Source organism: Callospermophilus lateralis, chromosome 2, assembly GCF_048772815.1.
Source record: "Callospermophilus lateralis isolate mCalLat2 chromosome 2, mCalLat2.hap1, whole genome shotgun sequence".
Classification (NCBI taxonomy): domain Eukaryota; kingdom Metazoa; phylum Chordata; class Mammalia; order Rodentia; family Sciuridae; genus Callospermophilus; species Callospermophilus lateralis.
The window spans coordinates 206,968,326-206,988,045 of NC_135306.1; the positions used below are offsets into that span (position 1 = coordinate 206,968,326).

Genomic DNA, 19,720 nt, shown 5'->3' on the forward strand with positions numbered 1-19,720 from the left:
GGGGGCCAGCTCTGCCGGGCTGCTGACCCTGGCCTCTGCTTGGCATGGTCACCCTGACCTGGTTCAGGGCTCCCACTCCAAAGGGCTGACCTGTCCTCTGCCCTTGTGGTAGAGGGTCCTACCAATAACTCCATTCAGTGTGAACGGAGCTGGAGTTGAAACGTCAAAACAGTGTGACTCACGGGAACTCCAGGGGCTTCCTGATAGGTCACTTTGTCAGCCCTGTCCCCAGCCGGCTCTCTCTCATGACCGCAGTCCTGGCACTTGGCCCTGGTTCCTGGGTGTGTGGGGTTGACACGTCTGACTGTCCCTAGCCTCGGGTGTCAGCTAGGCGCAGCGCGTCCTCGGGGCCGCCCCCTGGGGCTGGAGACCGGTGCTGGTCTCCTTGCTGTTGTGGACAGGCCCTCGGTGAGTGCTGCAGCTAGGACCTTCCTGCTCTCCACAGGAAAACGCCACGGGAGAGACTTGAGGTGCCTCCCGGGAGGGCCTTGGGCATTTTGTGGTCCTTAACCTAAGGTCCCCGCAGCCTTGCACAGAAGTGTTCGGCTCCAGGGCAGCCACAGCCGGACCGCCTGGTTTTCCTGGTGGTCTCATGCGGGTCCAGGGGCGTGGTGCTGGCCGACCCCGGGGGTCCAGCTCCCAGCCTGGCGCCCTTCCCAGGCGCGAGGCTCCGAGGTGCAGCCTCAGGTGTCTGCTGCGGTCCTGAGAGTCATGTGCACCTCTCCTGGCCCTGCTGCCTCCCTCCTCTTCCTTCTGGAATTTTCCTGGATTCCTTCCTGTCACTGCCCTGAACTCGCACCAGAGGCCAGATGGTGGTGTGGCCTGGGGCAGGTGTCTTTCTGGAGGCTGCAGTCTGGTTGCTCGGGGGATTTGAACCTGTGACCCCGACTCATGGCAGGCTGTGAAGTCTTGGGTACGTGGACAAGTCTGCTGGCAGGGAAGGAGCCTGAAGAGCCAGTGTCCACCGTGACCCCCACCCCCATTTGCTCTGCCCCAGGACCTTGGCACTGGTTCCTGTGTGGGACGCAGCTCTGCCCCCTTCCTTTTCACCCAGCTGTTGGCCTCCTGCGCAGAGCTCACGATCCAAGGTCACTAAGATGTTTCTGGTGTGTGGTCTGCTTCCAGCCCTGAATACAGGACCACAGAGGTGGGCTCTTGCTACAGGTCCTGTGCTCAGTGGCAGGGACCCCTGTCTCAGCCCGGTGCTGCCTTTCCTGGGTAGTCTCTGCTTCTCCTGGGCCTTCTGTCTGTCTCTGCTGCTTCCGTCGACTACTCCACCTCAGCAGTGCCAGGGCACCAGGCCCCTGGGTGGCAGCATGCCCATAGCAGCCGGGGCTCCCCAGACCGGTGGAGGGTGGAGGAGGGGCAGGCCGGGCGCTGGGTGCGGACAGGGAGCCACCCACACAGAGGCCCTGGTTTGCTGTGAGCCCTGGGGCCTCCGCCAGGTCCCCCGAGCAAAGCCACTTCCCCAGGTGACAGGAGCGTGTTGTGGGTTCCTCTTAAAACGGAGGGATCCCGTGGGTGGGGTTTCTCCTGGGGAGAGCCTACCCCTGGCCAGGCCCCGGCCTCTGCCCCGCCCTCCCTGGGGCCTGCTCCTGGCAGCCTCCCTGTGGCAGCTGAGGGTGGAAGAGGCGCAGGAGGGCAGCACCACCCACCCCACCTTGGAAGACGCCTGCTGCCCAGACCCGGCACGGGCGGTCTTTCCAGTTTGGGGAGGGAGAACAGGGCAGAGCTGGGGTTTCTAGGGCCTCCCTCCCCAGGGTGGCCTGGTCCCCAGGTCTCCGCTGGGACCACTGGCTTTGGGGAGGAGTTTCCTGGGTTCCTGACCGGCTGTCCACCGGGTCTTGGGGTGTTGGCCCTCCCCCTCCTGCCTGGTCCAGAGCCCACGGGGAGCCCCTTGAGCATAGCGTCCTCCGTCCTCGGAGATGGACACACCCTGTGACGCTCATTCCCGAGGAGCCCATCCCTTGCTTGGTGTCCCCCACCCACCAGGGACAGTCCCGTCCCTTGTTGCCAGGGCAGCCAAGTTAGAGCAGACACTCCGTGTCCTGTCCTTCTCCCCACTGGGGGCTGGGGCCGGCCTGGCAGGGGGACTTCACGGGGGCCTGGCTGCCCTGTATATGTCTGTCTGTCTGTCTGTCTGTCAGGGAGAGGACCTGCTGCTCGGGAGGCTTTGTGACTCCCAGAAGGTGAACCACAGCTTGGAATTCCCGCATGCCCAGGCAGATCGCAGACCTGTGGGACAAGTCGGCCTCCTCCAGGACCGGCATTGTGACATTGTCGGGGATGGCGGCTCTGGGTGGCTGGAGGGTGAATGGGAACTGCTCTGGGCCTGCTGGTGCCTGGGTGTGCCTTGGGAGTCTTGGGGTGGGTGTCCCCCGCACCCCTCTGCCACACGGCCCTGCCCTCCCTGATCCTGGGCGTGATTCCATCTCCACGGTGTGTCCCCCAGTCTCCTAGTGTGCTCAGGGCTTGGGGACAGGGACCGGGACCCTTCTGGACGGCCCACCACCCTTTCCTTGTCATCATCTTGAAGTTGGGGTGCCTCCAGGCTGGGGGCAGGTGCTATAGACGCCCCAGCCAGCGGGCAGCCCAGGACAGGGGTGCCATCTGCCCTACTCACCCTGGAGGCTTGCTCCCTGGGCCCCTGGGCACACTGGGTTTTCTGTGAGCAGCTGGTTTGGGGACAGGGCTCAGCAGGGAACAGGGAAAGCTCTTATTGTGGGGTACACACACAGAAAAGGGGCGGCACTGTATGAGTGCCATGCTGGGGAGGGCTGGTGGGGTCTCCTGAGCCCCAGACCCTCGCTGCCCCAGGCCCTCGCTGCCCCAGGGCTTTGGCCTGGCCTGGCTGGTTCCTCTCTCCCTGTGCCCTGTCCAGGGGGAGGGGCCACTCCCCAGCAGGTGGTCCCTGCGGGGGTGGGGGTGGGGGTCAGGGTGGACTGAAGCTGCCCGCCTTGGATCAGTTTTCTTACTGTCTGCTGGGCGGGGGGCCACGTTCTCTGCCTGGCCATCTCTGTGAGGTCGGAATGCAGGTGACAGGGTCCCGTCTCACTGTTGGATTTCCTGTCTGTCTTCTCTGTGGAAGATGTGCAAACCTTTACCGTGGTTAAGGGCACAGGGCCGAGGCTGTCACTGCCACCTGCCCCCAGAACTCCGTTTCGTCTTCCCCAAGGGAAACTCTGTCCCTGCTAAGCGTCGACTGCCTAGCCTCCTGTCCCCACTGCTGGTACCTCCCGTCCTACTTTGAGTCTGACGGCTCCAGGGACTTCCCTATAAGTGGAGCCACACAGGATTGTCCTGTGTGACTGGCTTGTTTCGCTTACTATAATGTCCTCTGGGCTCATCTGTACAGCAGCACGTTTCGGGACTTCCTCCCTTTTTGTGGTTGAGTAATATTCCACTGGGTGGACAGAGGCATTTTATTGGTCTGTCCAGCCATCAGTGGATGCTTGGCTTGCTTCCACCTGCCTGAACACAGGTGTGAAAACATCTCTTTGAGACCCTGCTTCCAACACTTACGGACATTGATTCCCACAGTGGAATTGCTGGGTCGATGGTGATTCTGTTTTTAATGTTGAGGAACCACATATTCTTCCCACAGTGACCGGGCCAGTGCACGTTTCTCACTTCTCCAGGTCAGTGCCCATGCTGGTAATTTTGAGTTTTTATTAATTTTTTTCATAGCAGGCATCCCGGGGTTGTGAGGTGGCATCTCCTTGTAGTTTGGTTCACATTCCTCTGATGATCAGAGACCTGGGACATCTTTTCATGTGCTCATCAGCCACTTTATACTTACTCAGGGGTGTGTCTGCTCAAGTCCGTCGCCCATTTCCGGATTGAGTATTTTGTCTGTTTTTTTGTTGTTGATTTTTAGAAGTTCTTTGTATATTCCAGATAGTAAGCCCTTGTCAGAGGTTGACCAGTTTGCAGAGTTTTCTGATGTTCTGTGGCGGTGTCTGTTAGTGAGCTTTGTGTCGCCGTGACCACAGTAACCGACAAGAACAGTGTAGAGCAGGAAGCATCTATTTTGGCTCCCGTGTCAGGGTTCAGCCTGTGGTGGGCCAACTCCATGGCTCTGGGCCCAGGGTGAGGCAGAACGGCATGGCGGAAGGTGTGGTGGAGGGAGGGGGAAGGGGCCAGGGACTAGAGTAGCGTCCCCTCGCCACACCCTACCTGCCGACACTTACCACCTAGTCCTTTCAGATTATCCACCCGATAAATGGGTTAACCCATCTTGCGGCTGTGGCTCGTCACCCGGCTCGTCATCACCCAGTCATCTCACCTCTGAACATCCCTCATTATCTAACCCAGGAGCTTTTCGGGGGACACCTCATACCCAAACCATAACAATGTCTTTTGACCCCCCAAATTCTGAATTTTCGTTACTCCGACTCTTCGGCTTGGTTGGCTGTTTCTCCTGCTGTTGGATTTTCACCCTGTTGCCTCCTGCCACCGGGAACTGTAGCCCTGGTACCTGAGGATGGTGGGGGCTGGGGGGCCCTTGCTGGAGGGTGCTCCCGGCCTCAGAGGGGTTATCTGGGAGCAGGAGGGCCTGGATCTGAGCTGGTGCCCGGGAGCCGAGTGCTGACCGCTGCTCCCCGGGCTCATCTCCTGGGCCCTGACCTGGGAAGCCTCCCTGATGGCCCAGGTGTTCCCAGGGCTGGAGTGCAGTCTGTCGTGAGCTCCTTTTCAAAGGGCCCTCCTGGAGCGAGAGCGGAAGGGGGCCGGCCGGGTCCCCATCTGTCCATCACGAGGAGAGGGAGCGTTTTCTGCGGGGGCCTAGGATGGCTTTTTAGGGGGCGAGGAACAGGCCGAGGTCGTGGGTCCAGGCGGGTGGTGCCAGGATTGGGCAGTGCAGTCCCCCATCCTGGGGCCGTGCACCGAGCAGGTGGGCAGCGGCCCTCACCCTCTGCTTCTGTCCCACAGCCTCGCCGCTCCTGCTCTTTGCCAACCGCCGGGACGTGCGGCTGGTGGATGCCGGCGGAGTCAAGCTGGAGTCCACCATCGTGGTCAGCGGCCTGGAGGACGCAGCCGCCGTGGACTTCCAGTTCTCCAAGGGGGCTGTGTACTGGACTGACGTGAGCGAGGAGGCCATCAAGCAGACGTACCTCAACCACACAGGCACAGCCACGCAGAACGTGGTCATCTCCGGCCTGGTCTCGCCCGATGGCCTGGCCTGCGACTGGGTCGGTAAGAAGCTGTACTGGACGGACTCGGAGACCAACCGCATCGAGGTGGCCAACCTCAACGGGACGTCCCGGAAGGTGCTCTTCTGGCAGGACCTTGACCAGCCTCGGGCCATCGCCCTGGACCCTGCTCACGGGTAAACCTGCTGCTGCCCTCCAGGTTCTGGGGAGGGGCTGGTCTCCCGCTGGGATTGGCTCCTGTGTGAGCCATGAGCTCAGCTTTCAGAATTCACAGCGGCGGGGGTGGGGTGGTGGGGGGGGTGGGGGGGTGGGGGGGTGGGGGGTGGGTGTGTGTCCCACTCCAGGGCCCACATTTGTGCGGCAACCTGTGCTGTCGCTGTGGGTTTGGATGCTGAGTAGCCCCGTGGCTGGGCCGGGCTGGGCGGCCGGGGACGCTGGGACCCTTGTGCTGTCTCATGGCCCCCTGGGCAGAAACCAGTGGAAGGTTCTAGTCACACCAGGAAGCAGAGCCTGCGGGCTCCGTGCGGCGTGCTGGTCTGTGTGAGCTCCCCTTGGCCCTGGAAGGTTGGGCAGCTGTGGTCCAGGCGGTGGCCAGGCTAAGACCTCCGCAGGGCTGTAGGCCTGGGTGGCGGGTAGCTCTTTGGGAACAGTTTCCTCCGTCCCCGCAGCCTTCCCTCGCCTCTCCTCCCTGGGAAGTGGCACTGGGGTGTGCGTGGCCCGGGCAGTGTTGGTTCAGCCACAGGACGGCCAGATGTCCCGAGCAGAGGCTGAGCTTTCCCGCCTGTGTCTTTCGCCTCTGGCTGTGGAGTTGGCGGTCACCAGACCTGTGAGAGGCTCAGCCTGGGTCCTACCAGCTCAGGTGGCTGCTTGGAGCTCCCGTGGGGCTCCCTGTGAGACCTCCCAGAGGTGGCTGTGATCTGTCCAGGCACAGGCGCCGTTGGGGGCTGTCCCCAGCTCAGGGGTGCTGTCTGAGCTCTGCAGACCCCTGGCTTCAGTCCTGGCGCCTTAGCTTGCTATGACCGCCCTGCCCCGGGGTGACTCTAGTGTGCTGTCCGCACCTGCGCAGAAGCCGGGCAGCGGGAGACTGGTCTGGACGAGCATGCCGCTGCCCCTACCAGGGGCCTTTGGGCGGAGGGCTGGGAGGTGCGGAGGTCCCTGCCCGGCTCTGCCTGGGGGTTGAGGAGCAGCCGGAGCGGGGTGTGGGCAGCCGGTGACCTGCTGGTGCTGCTGGGAGGTGCCCTGGTCTGGCGTCTGAGTGACTCTGACATTGACAGGTGTGTGAGGAGCTGGTGGCGGGTGGGAGGGCGGGAGCCCCTGAGCATGAGTGTGCATGAGTGTGGGTGGGCACCTGTGTGCATGAGAACACGCGTGTGAGCGAACGTGAGCGAGTGGCTGTGGGAGCGGGTTGCAGGTGAGCATGTGAGGGTGTGTCCAAGTGTGACGTGAGTGCCGTGGTGTGGGTGTGTGCGGGTGTGTGTTCACACTCCAGGGCTGGGGGTTTTCAGAGCAGCCTGGAGCCCTGCACCTGGGGCTCCCCAAGGCAGCTGGCCACCCCCTGCCAGGGGTCTCTGTGCTGCTCGGGGAAGGGTCCTGCAGTGGGGCCCAGGACTCTTGGTGCTCGACCACCTTCCCGAGGTGCGGCTGATGTGGTGGCCTCCTGGTGAGAGGCTGAGGGTGGCAGCCAACTGGAGGGCCCCAGCCCAGGGTGGCGCAGGGTCTGCTCAGCCTGGACTGCATCTGTCTCTGGCCCTCCCGTGCTGGGTGCTCAGCTCTGTCCCCTGCTGGGGCCCAGCTCTGGGAGCACTTAGGCACAGGTGCCATGGTGCAGCTGACTTTGCTCTCGCGGCCCTCGGGGGAAGATGGTAACGGGTGGCATGTCTGAGGGACACGTGTCACCAGGAGAGCAGAGAGGGCTCGAGGACGGGGCTGTGGTGGGGGTGAAGCCTGGAGCTGGGAAGGCCTCTGGCCGTCTGCGAGCCAGGCTCTGCAGCAGCGGAGCTGGGAACCAGGTGACCGTCCGAGGAGGAGCACTGGGCAGAGGGAGATGGGCCTGTAGAGGGGCCCAGCCCGAGCAGGGGCTCCCCCGGCTGGCTGAGCAGGCTCAGGCGCTGGGGGGCGTGGGGCAAGGAGCCGGCAGGGGTCATGGGGATGTCCAGAAGCTGGGTCTGCTGGCACCTCCTGCGGGAGGCGAGGTTGATGTGATTCTGCTCCATGCCTTGGTGTCTCCAGCTGTACAGAGGGTGACCATGTCATGTGTCACGTGGAAAATGCAGAGGACGGACGCGAAACTCAGAAGGTTTTGCTGCTATTACAATAAACGTAGCTCGTGGCCTCTGCGTCTGTGCAGCTTTCTCTTCGTGCTTCTCTGTGGCTCTTGGCCATGGGGGTTGGGAGATGTGTGCTACTGCATCGGGAGGCGCTTGGTGGGAAGGATCTTGGTACTAGGTTAAAGGTGCTTTGACGCAGTCCGGCTGCAGCAAAATAGCCGGGGGGTGACGAGCAACTTGTGTAGATTGATACAGCAGGAGTGGGAGCCGTTTATTGTAGGACAGGAGGGGTATATATATATTCCACACAGCTTATCTTAATTAACATAAACTAGATACAGCAGTCAACCAATCAGGAATCTCCACACTTAATGCTCACTGGCGTTACTTCACAAACCACTCCCTCTGGCAAAATGCCAGGCGCCATCCTGACTTGTTTACAGACCCTAACAGTGCTTGGTGCTAGGTGCTCAGATGGGAGTGCTGGGTGCTTGGTTGGGAGTTCACGTCTCACATCTGGGCTGGCTTTGCCTGAGCCATCTCTGAGGTCCAGACGGTCCCTGTGACTGACTTTCCTTTTTAAAGTTTTGAATGGTCCATTTGTGTCCTGGCCTTTGAGTTTGAAGCCCTCCCCAGGATCCTCCCTGCAGCTGTCCCGTTCCGTCCCTGCCCCAGGCAAGGTTGACCTGGGTCCTGTCACACGTCTGGGCAACCAGAGTGGCAGCCAGGGGCAGGGGCGCTGTCTCCTAGTCATCAGAGGGAGGGGCGGACGTGGGACTGTGGCCCCCAATTCATGTGGGAACCTGATGGAGTTTTCAGGAGCCGCCTCTGTACCCTTAGTCACCAGGACAGAGGACTCCAGCCAGCCCACAGAAGCCTGGGGAGTCCAGCAGTGGGCAGGACCCTGCCCCGAGGTGGGGTTGGTGCAGGGGTTGTCCTCTCTCGGTGCCCCATGCACAGGGAGCAGCATGGCTTCCTTCCAGTGCTGTCAGAGCTCCTGCTGTCCCCTCATGCCCTCCTGTGGGTCCTTCCTCAGGTGAGGGGACTCCTGCCCTAGAATCGACAGGGGAGAAGTGCACCTCGGCACGCACACAGTTGAGGGCCCCCGGCCGGGAGGCCTGAGACGCAGCTCGGGGCATCTGGGCTGCAGCGGCTGCAGGGCGTCCAGCTAATGCCTGGTGAAACCCCCCCTCTTTAAAGCACGGGCCCCGCTGTGGCCTCCTGGGGAGTGGAGTGCCCTCTCTGGGGTCTGGCGGCCTGTGCCAGCATCGGAGACTGCGTGGGCGTGTCGGTGCCAAGCGGGTCTGGTGACCGTCCGGCTCGCAGATTCCCCATTTCAGGAGAGCAGCCCCCTCTGTGGTGAAACCCGGGAAGGAACGTGAGTCCCTCCGCGGAGTCCCTGAGCCTTGGCAGCTTCCGGCTGGTTTGGGTGGCCAGAGGGCCACTTCTGGGGCAACCCGTGTGCCACGCCAGGTGGGGTCTCTCACTGACTTCCCAGTGGCTGGGGGACCCTGGGCTCTTTCCAGACTGCTGGGGGTGGACTCAGGGAAGGGAGGGTGTCTGTCCCCGACCCTCCAGCTGGGCACCAGTACCTTCAGGCCTCAGGCTGCCGGGAAGCGCTCACCCGCACGCTGGCCCCGCTGGGCACGGGGTGAGTCATCCGTGGCCTGGCTCAGGCTGTAGTCAGATGGCCATGCTGTGCTCCTGGAGCTGCCCCTCTGAGCACGCAGGACGGGTGCTGTTGGCCCGCGGAGCTCGGCGTCCTCGTCTGGAGTGGGGTGCCCGTCCGGCCTTCCCTGTGCAGGTCCAGTTCTCAGTAGCTGCATCCGTGGGAGGGCTGCCCCCGCCTCCTGGCCTCTGTGCAAGGAGGGGTGCATTTTCCATGAAGCCCCGACACCCTTGTTCCCACGGATCCTGTCACAGCCCCTCGGGAGGCCTGTGGTCCTGGATCAGAACTGACCGCTGCTGAGAGGCAGGGGGCATTCCGTAGGGGTGGCAGTGGCTTCAGAGATGCACAGTGGCAGTGGGGACAGCTGCTGTGCATCTAACCACCTTCCCTCTCCTGCTGATGGAGATCCCCAAGGAACCTGGCTGAACTGGCTTCCCTGTTGTCCCGGCCACCACGTTGGCCCCTCACAGTTTGCTGAAACTAACAAAGTTTTACTTCTGCAGAGACGAGGCCAAGGTGGGGGACAGCTTGTCAGGGACTGGGCGGGTGGGCGGGAGGAGAAGAGAGGTCATGGGCCCCAGAATGGGGCCGTGGAGCAGTGTCACTGTGCTCTGCTTGCAGGGACAGGAGAGGGAGGCCGGCTCCTTGAAGGCTGACCTGGGGCTGTGCCCTTCTCTAGCGGCTTGGCCTCAGCTTCTTGGGACAGGAGCCCCGTGTCCTCTGGGCTGGTGCAACTCCCTCTGGGTCCCCTGAGGGGCCACACCTGGCACCTGTGCCCAGCCTGGGCCAGCAGTCTCCGGTGTCAGCAGGGTGGCCCTGTGCTCCCTGGCGCTGGTGTCACTGTGTGTCCCTGGGACGTGTGTTCCTGCCTCTTGCTGGACCTGGAGAAGGTGACCAACAGCGCCCACCCCAGACGCCCAGGCCGCGCTGCCGTCCTGTACGCACACGCGGGCTTTGCTCTTCTTAATAGACTATTTTCAGAGCAGTTTCGGGTGCATAGGAAATTGAGCAGCATGTGGGGTGCTTCGCACGCCCCCCAGCCACCTCCCAGTGGGCTTCCACCCCCAGCCACCTCCCCATCGGCTTCTGCCCCCAGCCACCTCCCCATGGGCTCGCCGCAGAGCAGCATGTTACCACCTGTGAACCCAAGTGGTCTCCATCCTCGCCTGAGGTCCGAGGCTGACTTTGGGGGTGAGATCCATGGTGCTGGTCTGTGGGTTTGGACAGTGTGTAGTGTCCTGCCTGCAGGAGAGCGTCACTGCCCCAAATCACTGGCTGGCCACCTATCTGTCCCCCCCCCCCCGTCACCCCCATGGTGTGATCCAGGTGTATCTCGCCTTTCCCAGGGTCACGCAGGTGTGACCCTGTGCCGTGAGGCCTTCTCCGCTCGGCTCTTTCGCTTACGGGCATCTCGGCTCCCGGGGCCTCCTCCTGTGTGAGCGCTGACCGGTTCCACCCTGCGCGCTCTGACCCACCTCTCAGAGGTGTATTCTCGGAGCTTCAGGAGCAGGAACCCCGGGTTTGCCCTGACACAGAACACGGAGCTCTCTAAGTAGCTCAGGACCTGCACGCTGAGCAGGTTGGAGATGCACGGTCAGGGCTGCACGGAGGGTCGCGGGGTGATGTCATCGTCTTGGTCTGTGTGGGTCCCCGGGCCTCTGGGACGGGGTGAGTCGGCCTGAGTCACGACACGCTTCTCACTGTTCTTGGGGACCATTTTAAGCTCTTAAGCCGTTGTGTCTTAAGCAGCATGTGGCTGACAGAATCCCCGGCTGAGCGCTGCCCTCTGAACCCTGTCCTTGGTCACCCCGATGGGAGAGCTGTCCGGGTGCTTGTCAGAGGTAAGACCCGTACACGGCTCTGTGAGCTCTCCTCTCGTCCCCCTCCCCAATAGGTACATGTACTGGACAGACTGGGGGGAGACACCCCGGATCGAGCGCGCGGGAATGGACGGCAGCACCCGGAAGATCATTGTGGATTCAGATATTTACTGGCCCAACGGGCTGACCATCGACCTGGAGGAGCAGAAGCTGTACTGGGCTGATGCCAAGCTCAGCTTCATCCACCGCGCCAACCTGGACGGTTCCTTCCGGTGAGTGACCGCCAGCCAGGGGCCCTCCCCACCCCACGCAGCACCCTGCTGCCCCCAGGGTGTTCAAAGGTGAGCCTTCTTAGCTCAGGGCCTGAGGAATTCAGAACATGTTTTGTTGCCAGATGAGTGACAGAAGCTTTCAATTTTCAGAATGTTTTGAATTTCAGAATTGCAGTAAGGACTTGTGGCCTGACAGGGCTGGGAAGGGCTCCCCTGACCACGGGCATACCACCCCGCCCTGCCATAGGCATCCTGAGGGCAGCAGCAGGCCTGTCTGAGTATCACTGTAAACCCCAGTCTTGCCAGAGGGCTTTGCACATAGTAGATGCTCAGTAAAATGGGTCAGTTACCCAAATGCATTGGGTAATTGCTTTTAGGGCTTTCTGGGTTACTCAGCTTTAGCAGCCCGCCTCTTCATTACTCTTTAGATAGTGTCCTCATGTGCAGGCGAAGGCAGTTTACTCTCGGCCAGACACCGCCTGCCTACTCTGCGCCAGGTCTGGGGGATCCTCCTGTGTGCACTGGCCTGGCAGGAGTGGATCCAAGGTCGGAGGTGACCCTTCCTGGGAGGTCTCCAGCTGGATCTCTGCACACCCAGGCGGGTGCCCACTTGCACAGACTTGTGGACATCCCTCCACGCCGGCCTCCCGCGCTAAGTGTCTGTTGCTGTGTAACCACAGGCCCTGAAGTTCGCAGCCTAAACCAGCACGTGGGTGTCTTTGCAGGGAGGGGTTGGCGGTCAGGAGCAGCTTCGCCAGGCAGTTCTGGCTCAGGTCAGAGGTCAGCCAGGGCTTCTGTCATCTAAAGGCGTGACTGACCTGCAAGGCCCCATTTCAGGCTCACTTTGGGGACCGGAGGCCTCCGTGCCTCCTGAGTCTCCTGCAGCCTGCGTCTTGGCTGTTTTGACACATTGTCCCCTCACCCCGAGAGCACAGGTCAGCTACGCAGGGGGACCATGGTTCTTGGGAGCCAGAGGTCCTGCACTTAGAACCGCTGCCGGCTGGGGGTGCCCGGGTCAAGGGTCATTACCTGTGGCCTCTTTGCTGGGCCTTCTAAGCACGTGGAGAAGGAGACCTTCTTCTCGTGCTGAGGCCAAGTTCAGTTTCCCCTGGGACCGTCGGCCGCGGGCTCTCGGGGATGAGCCGGTGGTGCCTCTGCTGCCTCTGCACTGGGCTGCCAGGCCTCGTCGGCCTCCCCTGGCCTCGCTTGCCTCGCCTCTCGGCGGGGCTTCTCCTGGCTGCTGCCTTCACCCTCTGCCTCCCCTCTGCAGGCAGAAGGTGGTGGAGGGCAGCCTGACGCACCCCTTTGCCCTGACGCTCTCTGGGGACACTCTGTACTGGACGGACTGGCAGACCCGCTCCATCCACGCCTGTAACAAGAGGACCGGGGAGAAGAGGAAGGAGATCCTCAGCGCCCTCTACTCCCCCATGGACATCCAGGTGCTCAGCCAGGAGCGGCAGCCTTCCTGTGAGTGCCTGGGGGGCCCGGGTGGGGTGGCCAGGTGGAGTCCGTCAGAGCCTCTTCCCCTGCAGAAGCCACGCTGGGGGCGGGGGCAGCGTCTCCCAAGGGCAGTTGCTGGGCTGGAGGGGGTGTGCGTGGAGCTGGGCAATCTGGGCCGGTGGACAGGGGCCCTCTGGGGAGCTCACGTGGGGCTACTTCCAGGCTCCGAGGTGGCAGTGGGATTTCCAGAGGCCCAAAGTGGGATTTGTGTGAAGAGTCTGCTCCAAGTTGGTGCTCAGCCTGATGCTGAGACGGGGGTGACCTGTGGGGCCAGCAGGGACCCAGAATGGGGATTTCTAGCCAAGCCATCCTAGAAGTCTTGAACTTGGAACTCCAGAGCAGGGGTGCAGAGGGAGCAACCGTCCTCCGTATGGGCTCGGGGGAGGGCGGGGCTCCCTGGAGTTGGTTTCCCGGGAGAACAGCGCTCACTCCCCGGCCAGCGTGGGCAGGTGGCGTCCCTGCAGCCAGGCTGTTCCGTTAACTGTGTTTCAGGGCGCGGAGTCCCCTTCCCCTGGGCAGCAGGGCTCCTAGGAGCATTTGTTGAGTTTCATTTGCTCCTGGTTGCAGAAGGGCTTGGGGAGATGCTGAGCTTGGCCCCCCGAGAGGCTCCCACAGGCCTGAGCCCGCAGGGTCCTGGCACGTGAAGGGGACAGAGCTCTCCTCTTGGGGGTCCCCCACTGTTGCCACTCGGGCAGGTCCTGGGCTTCTGCCTTGGGAGAGGAGGACGGCTCTCTTGGGGGCCTGGAGGAGCCCAGGGTGGGGAGAGTGTCCACTCCAGGGGCAGAAGCAGGGCTGGGAAAGTCGTGGCCAGTTTTGGAGAAACCACAGGGCAGTTGATGAGGCTGAAGGCCGACTTGGCGGGGGGTCAGCGGTGAGGTGGGATGGACTGGTCCCCAGGCGAAAGGGTCCTAATGTCACTGGAGGGTGGCACTGGGGCAGAGGGCACACCCTGTCTGGGGGGATGGACGAGGAGGCCGGATACTGTCTTGCTTGGAATCAAAGGGCAGGGCAGGGGTGGGGTCTGGGTGGTCGTGAGGGGCACCGAACCTGTTCCGGAACTTTCTCTGTTTTCCCCAGTCCACACGCAGTGCGAGGAGGACAATGGCGGCTGCTCCCACCTGTGCCTTCTGTCCCCGAGGGAGCCTTTCTACACCTGTGCCTGTCCCACAGGCGTGCAGCTGCAGGAGGACGGCCGGACGTGCAAGGCAGGTGAGGCCGCGCGGCCTGGGCTGGGCTGGGCTGGCCTGGCAGGAGGTGCTGTGGCCAGCCAGGTGTCCCAAAGGAGACACCGGTCAGCGTGGCCTGCTGAGGTAGCAGAGCCTCAGGCGCTGGCGAGTCTGTATCCAGGCGGACGTCCCCGAGCGCTGGGACCTGCCGGCCACCACGGGGCTCCGTCCCTGCTCTCCGTCTCTTGCTCTCTGCTCCTTCACGGGCCTCTGTGGGGACAGGGACACGCGGTTCGTCTTTGCCCCTGCGTCTGATTTCACGGTGTCTCTGCTGCCGCTGTCCGTTGTGGAGATCCAGGCCCAGCGTCCTCCCTAGGGACTGTCCTCTAGCTGCCTGGACACGGGTCCCTCCATCCCGTGTGCACGGGTGACTTTGCTTCAGAGGCCTCGCCGCCCTTGTGCTCGCTGTCCTGGGCCCTGGCTGCTGCGGGGCTCCTGTTGCGATTGTCCTATAGCGAGCCAGTGTCCCCCTCTGTGGCGCCTGCTGAGTTTCCGGGTGTCAGGCTCGGGGTGGGCTTTTGGGGAGTCTTCCCGTCTCAGGGCTTCTTCAGGCTCGGCTCAGCTGGTCTGGCTTGTGGGGGTGAGGCCAGGGCCTGTCCGCCGAGGGGGTCAGTAGCAGAAGTCAGGAAAGTGGCCATCCATAGCATCAGCCCCATTTTGTGGAGGTGACGGTGACAGGGCCCAGCTGGTGGGGGTTGGGGAAGGGACCTGCTTCTGCACCTTGTTCCACTAGAAGGAAGGAAGGCAGGGGCTTCTCACGGAGGCTGGCTCCCAGCAGATGGCCCCAGGCCGGGGGCTCCCTGGGCTGGAGTCTGTGGGGGAGGGCCTGCGCCCCTTGGGCCAGCTGCTGCCCAGGCCCCTGGGGGTCCCTACTTAGGGACTTCCTAGCCCCTCTGCTCTCAAGGGCCGGGGTCTGCCTCTGTGTGCGGTGGTGGGTGGGGGCCATGGTCTGGTGGGGTGGGGTCTCCCCTCTGCCCCTTGCAGGACTTGGCTTCGGGAAGGACTCTCTGGGTCTCGGTGGGCGGCTTCTCTTTCCTAGAAGGGCGCGTCTGAGGTGGAGGAGACTCGGCTGTTCCACCTCAGGGCCGACAGCTGTTCTGGCTGCCCCAGGGCACAGTTGGGCTGTCGTCCCCAGTTAAGGGGGACCTCGCTTTCCTGAGTTGGGGGAAAGAGGGGCACCACCTTGTAAAACTGGGGACATGGGGACCCACCCTCTGGTTCTCTTCCAGTGGGACTCCAGCTGCTCGGAGCTGGGGGCTGCCCGAGAAGCTCCCTGACTGCTGTGTGCATCCATCCACCCGCCTGCCCACCTGCCCACCCACCACCCACCTCCCACCTGCCATCTACCCACCGCCCACCCATCATCCATTCACTTGTTCATCCTTTTGCTCGTTTAGAGCATTTATTGAGCACTTGCTGTGTGCTGCACGATTCTAGGCACTTGATACCCTGGAGAGAGCAGTGCAAACAAAATTTCTGGCCTCTGGTGGACCACGGTGGGAGGTGGGGGGTGATGGGCTTCCTGTGTCAGGGAGTGATTTGGCTTCTTGGGGGAGCATCTGGGAAGACCGGCTCCTTGTCTATCCTGAGGCCCTCTGGGACGGTGAAGCTGAGCGGGTAGCTGGTCCAAGTGAGGAGGCCCCGGCAGGTTGACCCTGAGCGTCTCGGCCCCAGGGGTCTGGACTGAGCAGGTTCAGGGTAGGTTGCAGGTCCTCGAGGTGGCTGCGGGAGCAGCTTGGCTGGTTGGGTTAACCCTCATGTTTTACCAGTCACCACCCTGGGGCCCCACAGTAAGTGGCAGGAAGTTCTAGGAGCCTGGTGTTCCCCAGGGCTTGCCCAGGCCACCTGGCTTACAGAGGCCTGCTGGTCCAGGAGCATAGAGTGGCCGGGGCCTTGCTGTGCCCCCTATCCTCATCAGGGGCCCCACAGAGGACCCAGCTTGTGAGTGATCCGAAGCACTGGGCAGGGTGGCTGGCACAGTCTGTGGCACCGTGTCCACCACCCACAACCCGCATCAAGTTGTCCCCATGACTCAGATCCTGTGGCCGACAGCAGGCCTGCGAGAGCGGGGGTGGGTTTGCTGAGGCCTGGATTTGCCTGCACCGTGCAGGGGTCCTGGGGTGGGATGTCATAGGGGGCCACGGGCAGGTGCTGTTTTTTTCCCAGCCCCACAAGGCAGAGGGTCTGGGCTGTGGTGTTCACGCTCTTCTCTGGCTCCCATTGGTCCCCTAGCTGGAGCCCCTGTGCCCTGGGGACGGGCCACCTGCAGCGGAGGCCTCCGAGGGCATCAAGTTCTTCTGTGGATGTTAACTGCTTTCCATGTCCAGCCCAGGGCAGCCCCTGGGTGACCACGGGAGCCAGGTGAAGAGAGAGGAGGCCCTGGGTCGCAGCTGGGGTGGGAGGGCTTCCTGGAGGAGCCGGCACTGCAGGCTGGCGGGGCCCTGGGCTCAGCGCGGTGCTGACACCGACACCTGTGGGTGCGGCAGTGGGTTAGCAGCAAGCCTTGCTCTTCCTGCTGGCGCTCCTCCAGGCCCGGCGGCCGCGGTGACTTCCCAGCTCCTGGCCTCCTGCAGCAGGGACAGCAGCCTCCAGATCCCCCGGATGCAGCTGTGCAGGGCCCTTCCCTGCTCTCAGGAGAACCGACCCCCCAGCTGGCAGGGCACTTGACAGTCTCCCCTGGAGGCCAGAGTGTGAGGGGGACAGGGTCTGTGTCACCGTGGGAGGCCCTGTGTCAGGCTGGGGCGTCCTCGTGGGGACTTGGGTTTGCTGAGCTGCAGTCTCCGCTTTGGCTGCAGACCCCTGTCTGGGGCGTCAGGTCGAGCGGAGGGAGGGGCTCCCAGATGCCCACAGGGCCCGCACCAGGCCTCGTTTTGCAGCAGAGTGGACTATAGGGCTCACGGCTTCCTGTCGGTGTCCCCAAGCAGGGCCGCACCACGGGTTTCTCACCTGTTAGCTGGTTGGTGGCTTCTCTCCCTGCCCGGGGCTCACCTGAGGTTTCCCGGGTGGCTGGGGTGGGAAGAGTCAACAGAACTGAGAAGAGCCTAGAATCCAGGGTTGACCACCAGAGGACCTTCTGCCGACTCCTACTGCTCCTGTGTTGTTGCGGCTCCTCAGCTAGAGGGGCGTGGGTCGGGTCAGAATGTGGACCGTGGGCTGTGGCTGCTGGCCATGTAGCCCCGTGACCGTGGAGCCCCTGGAGTCGTAGCTGGTCATACACAGAAGCTGAAGAGGACACTGATGATTCTGTTTTCTGTTGCTGCTGACGGCCTGGCTTTGAGGTCTCCTGGGCAGAGGCCTGTGCGGGGCGCCGGGCCAGCAGGGAAGTCAGGCAGGTCAGAGCTGCCGGAAGGGAGTGGTGCCCGTGACGGGCCGCCAGTGCCCCGGAGCCTTCCGAGGTGTCCGGTTGGAGGATGGAGTTCGGGAGCAGGCAGAGGACGCCAGAGGTCCGTGGGGATCTCTTCTTGGCTGTGGAATCCATGAGGTCCGGGTTCCAGGGTCACGCAGAACCAGGGTCACGAGGCAAGGGCTGGGGGGGGGGGGCGGGCTGGGCTACAGGAAAGGCCTGGGGGGAACGGAATTGAGGAAGGGAGGAAGGGACTGTGCCCGTGGGACTTCCACGTATTCCAGAGGGAGCGCTGGGAATGAGGGACCTGTACCCGGAGGACTGGGGCCAGTGGCATGGCTTGCTCCAGAGCTGGGAGCTGGCCGCAGATGCTGGCGGGGAGAGACTGCGGGTCGGGCAGACCCAGGATAAAGGGCGCCTGATGTTGGGTCGCGAGAAGATGTTCAGTCGTCCTTTTGATACTTAATTCACTTCATGGCTGTGATAGGCCTTGGCCTCTGTGTGCTTCATCTGTAAAAAAGGGCAGCAGCGCTCTATGGAGTGTCTGGAGGGGCCTGGCTGCACAGCAAACACGACCTTCCCTTGGATTTGAACTTGAACCGGGAGCCAGGAAGGCGTCCAATTGATGCCAAGAAATCAATTCTTCCCTGAGTGTTTGGACTTGGATCTGGAGGCCAAGGCTGGGTGGTGCCAAGAGGAGCCGGGTGTGGGTGATGGGGCTGGGGAGTGTTCCCACATGGGCTGGCAGGCAGGCGGGCGGGCAGGCGGGTGACCCAGGAGGGCGAGTTTGTCCCCGGGGCTCTGAGCCCGTGTGGCTCTCTGTCCCATGGACCCTGTTGTCCTGGGCCCAGGGGGAGGCTGGGGTGCAGCAGGTGGGGGCGCTGGGGGCCGTTGGCACAGCCAGACACACTGGGTTTAAAGCGGATTCCCTGCTCGTGGTGTTGGAGAGGAAGGAGGTTTTGTGATGCCCGAACCCTGTTTGTTCCTGATTTTGAGCAAATTGAAGCCAGCTCAGTGCTAGGGGTCCACCGCTTTCCCCAAGGAAGGGACTGAGATGGAGGCCATGCCAGGGCCCCAGTGGGTGGATGATGGGAGCCCCAGGGGTGCACCGGTGTCCCCCAGGGGAGGCGGTGGGTCCTGGTGCCCACATCCCCTGAGCTGTGACGCGGGGTCGGTGATCAGACGAGAAGCTTGTAGAAAGAACTTCCCACAGTGCCCGTGGGCTCAGCGAGCATGGACACTAGACCAGCCCTCCCTGTGTGGACGCCCCCCAGCCCACTCGGGGCTTCTGGGGTCCTGAGGCCCCACGGGGAGCTGTGACCCATGGCCCTGGGGTCTCAGCAGCATTGAGACCGGTCTGTGCCTGGAGGCCTGCTGGGCTGGCCTCCCTCCCGCCCCTCTGTGGCGGCCTCCACGGGCGGCTTTGCTTTTCCCCATGTTTTTCCAATTATGTGGATCAGGCTAAAAACAGCAGTAGCGGGGCCTCACTTGGGAGTGGCCGCTGCCCTCCAAAGCCGGCTGCCCCTTGCCTCCCGCCTCCAGCGCCCCACCCTGTGGCTCTGGCTTTTGTCACCCTTGCCTTCCTTGCTGTTGGGGGCTTTGGGCAGAGGGCTTCGTGACGTGTGTCCTGCTGTTCATGGCCACGATGACCAGGCCAGGTGATTTATGGGGTCCCTGAGCCCCAAGCCATATCCAGAATGTGACCGTGAGGAGCTGGCTGCCAGACCAGGCCCCCTGCACCCTGCTGGCCCTCCCCAGGCCAGGCTATAGGAAACTAAAAGAAGTGTGGCCAGTCACATTCATCTACATGACCACCTCCCCCAAACCAGCAGCGGGAACAGAGGGCTCCACGGTCGGGTGTGATGGGCGGGCCCTTCACGTCTGTCTGTCCGTCCTGGTGGATCAGCTGGGTAGCATGCAGGCCGGCTCGGGGCTGGGATGACGGCCGTGCCTGTTCCCGGAGTCTGGCTGTCACCTCGCTGGCCAGGGAAGTAGGTCAAAGGGAAGGGGAGGGAGGCCCTGGGGTGCGCCGGCCCCGACTGGCAGCGACTGCCAGCAGAAGGCCGCTGCTGTGCTCAGCCACAGACCGTGAACTTTTAATAGCAAGGAGGCGGACGGCGCGGTCCAGGAAACGAGGAGCAGTCTGGGCGCCCCCTCGGTCCCTTGTAACCAAGGTCCAGCTTGCAGACATAAAATGCTCGTGTGTTAAGTGTTCATTTTGCTGAGCGTTGACGGTCACATCCATCTGCATGACCACCTCCCCCAAACCAGACAGAACTTCCATCTCCTGGGAAGTTCCCGGGTGTCACTTGGCGCCCCCCTGCGGGGTGTCACTTGGCGCCTCCCTCCTGGGCAGCCCCGTCCTGACTTCTGTCACGGGGTCAGCGTTGCTTGTGGCGGAAAATCGTGGGAGTGGAACCCCAGGGCACAGGGCTTGCTCTTCTGTCTTGGTGCCAGCCTGGCTCCTGGGCCA

General features: G+C 62.8%; 1 protein-coding gene across 2 annotated transcripts in view; it reads left to right on the plus strand.

Moving 5' to 3' along the window:
• The window catches only part of Lrp5 (LDL receptor related protein 5), a 99,637-nt gene that overhangs the window by 26,557 nt on the left and 53,360 nt on the right, over window positions 1-19,720 (plus strand). The window contains exons 2-5 of one of the 2 annotated variants that reach the window (XM_076847707.2): window positions 4,930-5,326; window positions 10,981-11,178; window positions 12,449-12,645; window positions 13,756-13,887. In XM_076847707.2, coding sequence (XP_076703822.2) covers window positions 4,930-5,326; window positions 10,981-11,178; window positions 12,449-12,645; window positions 13,756-13,887 — 924 coding nt within the window. Of the gene's footprint in view, window positions 1-4,929; window positions 5,327-10,980; window positions 11,179-12,448; window positions 12,646-13,755; window positions 13,888-17,202; window positions 17,348-19,720 lie in introns of those variants that run through there. The other variant, XM_076847708.2, reaches the window with a different exon arrangement.